A 5,771-nucleotide genomic window follows, 5' to 3' on the forward strand; every position below is an offset into this window, starting at 1 on the left:
CATACTTTAATATGAACACAAGAGCAAGCCTACGAGTCTACAGGTGTTCAAAATGCTTGAAGGCAACAAATCTAACCACTATCTATTTGGTGAAAATTGTTTTTCCTAAGATATATCTTATCAACAAGCTGTCTTTCGACGTATATATTTATTTACTGAAATTTCCGAAGGCCGTCTCCGGACGTGTGTGTTCCATTTATTCGCGAAGGCCGTCTCCGGACGTGTGTATATTCCATTTATTCGCGAAGGCCGTCTCCGGACGTGTATATTTATCTCACTTATTTGTCGAAGGCCGTCTCCGGACGCGTATATTCATACGCACTTATTTGTCGAAGACTGTCTTCGGACGCGTATATTCATTTATTTCTCGAAGGCCGTCTCCGGACGCGTATACTTATTTATTTGTCGAAGGCCGTCTCCGGACGTGTATATGTTTATTTATTTCTCGAAGGCCGTCATTCGACGTGTATATACTCACTTATTTGTCGAAGGCCGTCTCCGGACGCGTATATTCAGACTCACTTATTTATCGAAGGCCGTCTCCGGACGTGTATATGTTTATTTATTTCTCAAAGGCCGTCATTCGACGTGTTTATACTCACTTATTTATCGAAGACCGTCTCCGGACGCGTATATTCATACTCACTTATTTGTCGAAGGCCGTCTCCGGACGTGTATATATATACATCTACTCCTCGATGACCGTCCCTCGACGTGTTTATATTCTCATTAATAAGTTGTCCCAAGCGACGCAATTATTCATAAGCCGTCCTAAACGACGCAATTATTCATAAGCCGTCCTAAGCGACACAATTATTCATCCTAAGCGACGCAATTATTCATAAGCCGTCCTAAACGACGTAATTATTCATAAGCCGTCCTAAGCGACGCAATTATTCATAAGCCGTCCTAAACGACGCAATTATTCATAAGCCGTCCTAAGCGACGCAATTATTCATAAGCCGTCCAAAACGACGCAATTATTCATAAGCCGTACTAAGTGATGCCATTGTTATTAATAAGCCACCTTTAGAACATTTCGAACCTCACATAAATACTCGACAGACCCTTGAAAAGGGGGGACTACTTGATTCAGAATATGAATACGGCCCACTAGGCCCAAGCCAATCAAGCAAGGTCCTCTAAGCCCATCACATTCACTATAAAAACCCCTATAAGGGGAAGGTATACTCTCTCGCTCCCTCTCTCTACACATTACTTTATCTCTCTACTTATACTCCTACTTTGGCATCGAAGTGTACACCGGGAGACTATGAAGATCCAAGGTCCTCATTAATGTTTAACTTAAAATGTTAAATTAAAAATTTTGATTTATCAAAATAAGTGCTTTTTAACTTAATTTACTAATTTAAGTAGTATAAAAATAATTGTTATCAAACGCACTTAAATTAAATAAGTGCTTAATATTTTAATTTAAGTCATTAAGTGAGTTATCAAACAAGCGACATAATACAGTTTTTATAATGGTTTTAAACTAAAAATTACTAAATTAAGCGACAAAATTAATAATCAAAAGAATTTCAAAATAATTTAGTTCATTCACCAAATTACAAAAACCAAAATGAACCATGTAAAGTTGACCCCTAAATAGTAAATATCAATGATTTGAAAAAGGAAAATGTTAAACTATTCAATCATCAGATGTATAAGTAGATTTACAAGATCTCATTAGCAAAAATAGAAGTAAATTCTAATTTTCTTCTACATAACTCAGCTGATGCAAAAGATAAATACTGGAAGCAACAAAATTTCCACATAAAAAAAAAACCTACTACCAGGAAGGAAAACGGAATTGAATGGCTCTCTTTTCCTCAGCTCTTATTGACTATGAATCCCTAAGTGCGAACTCCCCGGTTGAGATTAACCATCCGATTGGAAGTATCCATCTGAGATCCCCTCACTGTACTTCTACCAGACCCACCATATCCAGAATCTTGATACCGCGACCCTCCAGAATACCCACCTGCTCGTCCAGTCCCTCTTGAATAGCCACCACCAGAAGTGTGGCCTAATGCTGGTGGTCGCCCACCACCTGCATTATACCCTCCACGGCCTTGTCTCCCTTGAGTGTAGTTTGAATTGTCATGCCACTTGCCACCTCCAGCAGCCATGCTGACATAATCCTGGCCATCTTTCCGTCTCGTAGATAGATCCATACCGCCACCACCAATCCTTGCCTCAACGGCCCGTTCATTGCTTTCAGCCAGGATGGCCAACTTCTCTGTTAACTGGAATGCTAGACCCTGCAACCTAGTGTGCTTCACATCATGGAAAACAATACACTGTGTTGGCTGATCCCAACTTGCATGGAGCTCCTCGTTGATCATCATTTTGCTGACAATACTGTGTGTTTGGGCTGCTGAGAGGTCGAACATTTTGGTAAGCTGGTCCAAGCTAAGTGACTCATAGGATGATGAGTAGGTAAAAAGATATGTCCTTAGGGCTTCTTCCTTGATCTTGGCCTTAAGCATATCTAGCACAGTATCTTTGTTTTTAAGCAGTCTCCAAACATCAAGAGAATTGATGACATCAAAAGATTTCTGAAAATCTCCTTTGGTAAGAGCACGAGTGGCAGCCATTATGTGATCCCTGACGTTTTCTGGAGGGCCTGTGAAAGTTTGCCTCTCACTAACCTCAAGTAACCGCCTGAATGTCTTGCTAATGAGTTTGCGCTTGGAATCATGGGTGTTGGCTGCCATATTAGGGACCTCCAGCAACATGGCACAAATAAGGTGGACGGCCTCCAGAAGCTCAAGATTTATGTGCATGTGATATGGCATCTGGCGCCTCCTTTCAAGCCTTTCCTGTAGAAACCAATTTACAACTGTCAGTGGATGCATAGATGACATGCTTATCAATCCAAAAAAGAAAAACTGCTAAATGTAAAAAAATCTAGTACCTTATTTTGAACTAAAACAACCAAGAATTTTTGCACCCAATGGCATTTAACAGTTCTGGTGAGATGAATATAATTTGACAATTAATTTACAAGGTAAGGAACCACAATAAATACCATTTAGGCATAAACAAGCTGCTACAGTCGGAACAAATCATGCATTTCTTTTGCAGTAGCCTACATTCCCAAATTGTAATAATACAAGTATGACACATACCAATATCTATTCAATCTGCTAACACAGGAAGTCTAAAAACCAATCACGATTCATTTTCATACTCTTGTACAAAGAACTCAAACACTATCTGAAGCTAATAGATATTGATAAATTAGAACACTTAACAACTTCAACAATAGTTACTAGTTCAGAACTTCAAATGATAATAAAAAGGTGATACTCAATTATGGACATGCATAGAAGAAAATACAGAAGAGCTGTACCTGCTCCGGAGTCTTGTCATGGTAACGACTTTGGGAAACACCTTGTGCTAACAATTCTTTGACCCTTCCACCAGAATACAGCTCAGAAAGACAACCATGCCCTTCAGTAATTAGCCCAACACGAAACGCACATAAACCAAGCTGTGCCATAGCCCTGTTGAAAAGTATCTGAGTAGAAATATCCATGTGCTGGATACTATCCTGCAGGTGACTCATCAACAGCAAGTCACGGGAAGTTGAGAACTCATCAAGGAGAGCATGGTGATAGATGTCACAAAGCATAGCACGAGCTTTGGTGCGCTCATCTCCAGACTTGTATATGAGAGAGACTAAAATATCCATCATTGTCCTGCTATTATCAGGAAACGTAGGCTTGCGAGGCACAACCTCAGGAGTCGGAACAAATGCTGAGGGACCCCTGCTTTCCTCAACCTTCAGCTCCTCTCCTGCCCTTTCACCATCATCTGTCTGTTCAGCTAATTTCCTCATAGCATCATAAACCCCTTGAGGTTTGTAATAAATTAGTTCAACACGCCTTAAGGCAACCTTTGATGCAGCTTTAAAATCTCCAACTCGCTCCAGATATTCCTGAACATTTTGAGCAAGCACCAAAAATATAGGTTCATCCCGAAGCCTCTCAACATACTCACGTGTATGTGGATCAATGCATTGAAGACTCTTAAAGAACTCCCCATCCACTCTCTCAAGGAAAGCCACCAAGTTCCCCCAAACCCGAATTGTCCCATTGTAATCAGCCCCCTTTTGGCTTTCATTCTCATCAGGCTCAACCATATCATCTACTACAATGTTAGGATTCTGCACAAGAATATCAAGAATAATCTGCATATTTTGCACACACTTCTTCCAAACATTTATAGGCATATGACCACTCAGCCCTGGATTCACATCAAACTGAGCAGAGACAACACTAAAGAGAATCTCAAGCTTCTGTGCAGGTGTCTTAGCAACCTTAGTCAAGAAAGTTAGTTGCTCAACCAGCTCAAACCTTCCAGTTCCTTTCCTACCTCGAGCAGCAACAACCTCTTTAAACTTTTTGTTTACAATATCCCAGGTAATTTCACTAGGATCTTTCATAAACTGTTTATCCATGAGCTTATCTTTCTTGCTCATCATCTTCTGCCAGTCTCCTTCAGGCTCAGGAACATCATCAGGATCCACCACATCCTCATCAGATAAATCCACAGTCTCTGAATCTGTATCTGGCTCCTCTTCTGACTCCTCATCTTTTTCCTGCTCCTCTTCACTCTCAGGGTTTTCCCGGTATTTATTAATCAACTCTTCATACTGCTTATTGTTTTTCTTTAGTTTCTGTTTCATTGAGTTCAAGGCCTTAGCATTACTACTGCTCATCTTTTTCTTTGCTTCTTTGTTTGCCAACGCCTGATTCAAGAAATCCTCCAACATCACAAGAGCTTTGATGTAAAGGCCAGGAACCTTTTCAGATTCTGTGACACGCATGACTTTCTCAAGCTGTTTGTTGATTTTATCAAAGCTCTCTTGCAAAGAGACCCAATCATTAATCTTCATTGCATTCTTCATTTGATCAACAGTAGCCGACATCTCCTCAAATCGTTTGTCTTTGGCTGATCTGACAACACGTTTTTGGTCATCTGACTCATCACTGTCACTAGCAGTTCCTCTGAGATATCTGTTTTGTGGGGCTTGGTTGCTAGGCTCGCCCACTTCAACATCAGCAACTTCGTTGTCAATATCACTCTCTTCCTCCTCAGAGTCACTTCCACCCTAAATGATAAGAAGATAATGAAAGTAAAATAACAGGATGCTGAAAGGTATATGGATGTCATCAATCCAAAATACAGACTAAATCTATAACAAACCTGTCCCCAGAATCGCGATGCCATCTTGAAAAAAAAATAAGCTTTTAAGCCGGAGAACCTCTACAACCTGCAATGACCAACATAAGATAATCGACTGGTGAATTCTTTAAAAATTCATAAAACAATTCATAAATAACGTAATCCCAAATTTTCAAGGCAAATACATTTACAGTAAGGATACAAATTGAATCCAAGAACAAAGTTTTCTACCACTACTTTAATTATTAATTTTTCCTCAAGTTGGATGAATTGGATTTGGAGCCCTAATAATATGGAGGAGAGGAATGACAGAAAACAAAACCCATATAAAATAGTACTCGAGAGATGAAGATATATGGTAGAAAGACGGCAGGGAGAGCTCACCGGAGGCAGAAGAAAAACCGTCGCCGAGGTCTTGGAGGCTAGGGTTTCACTGGTTTGAAAGAAAGCTATAGATGAAGAGTGTGTGAGAGATGCTGTAATAACGAAAAGTTTTTAAGAGGTGAATTTCTATGTTTTTTTTTTTTTTCCCTTCCACGTACTTTATTTGTTATATATAGAAAATAATGATTTAT

At 39.8% G+C, this 5,771-nt stretch overlaps 1 protein-coding gene across 1 annotated transcript; it reads right to left on the bottom strand.

The window, feature by feature from the left end:
• Positions 1–1,622: 1,622 nt before the first annotated feature.
• On the bottom strand, positions 1,623–5,717 carry LOC136226042 (eukaryotic translation initiation factor 3 subunit C-like). The gene is made up of 4 exons (XM_066014328.1): positions 5,581–5,717; positions 5,218–5,284; positions 3,359–5,122; positions 1,623–2,825 (listed from the first exon to the last, which is right to left on the bottom strand). The coding sequence occupies exons 2-4, from the start codon at positions 5,239–5,241 to the stop codon at positions 1,857–1,859; spliced, it is 2,757 nt and encodes a 918-aa protein (XP_065870400.1). The 5' UTR covers positions 5,242–5,284; positions 5,581–5,717; the 3' UTR covers positions 1,623–1,856.
• Positions 5,718–5,771: the final 54 nt, after the last annotated feature.

This window comes from Euphorbia lathyris, chromosome 4 (genome assembly GCF_963576675.1).
Source record: "Euphorbia lathyris chromosome 4, ddEupLath1.1, whole genome shotgun sequence".
Classification (NCBI taxonomy): domain Eukaryota; kingdom Viridiplantae; phylum Streptophyta; class Magnoliopsida; order Malpighiales; family Euphorbiaceae; genus Euphorbia; species Euphorbia lathyris.

Excerpts from the sequence above, each read along its gene's own strand:
- LOC136226042 (XM_066014328.1), bottom strand. The coding sequence starts at position 5,241 with ATGGCATCGCGATTCTGGGGACAG. Across the intron at positions 5,123-5,217 it reads CATCGCGATTCTGGGGACAG|GGTGGAAGTGACTCTGAGGA; the intron begins GTTTGTTATAGA and ends CTTATCATTTAG. Across the intron at positions 2,826-3,358 it reads ATGACAAGACTCCGGAGCAG|GAAAGGCTTGAAAGGAGGCG; the intron begins GTACAGCTCTTC and ends TGGTTTCTACAG.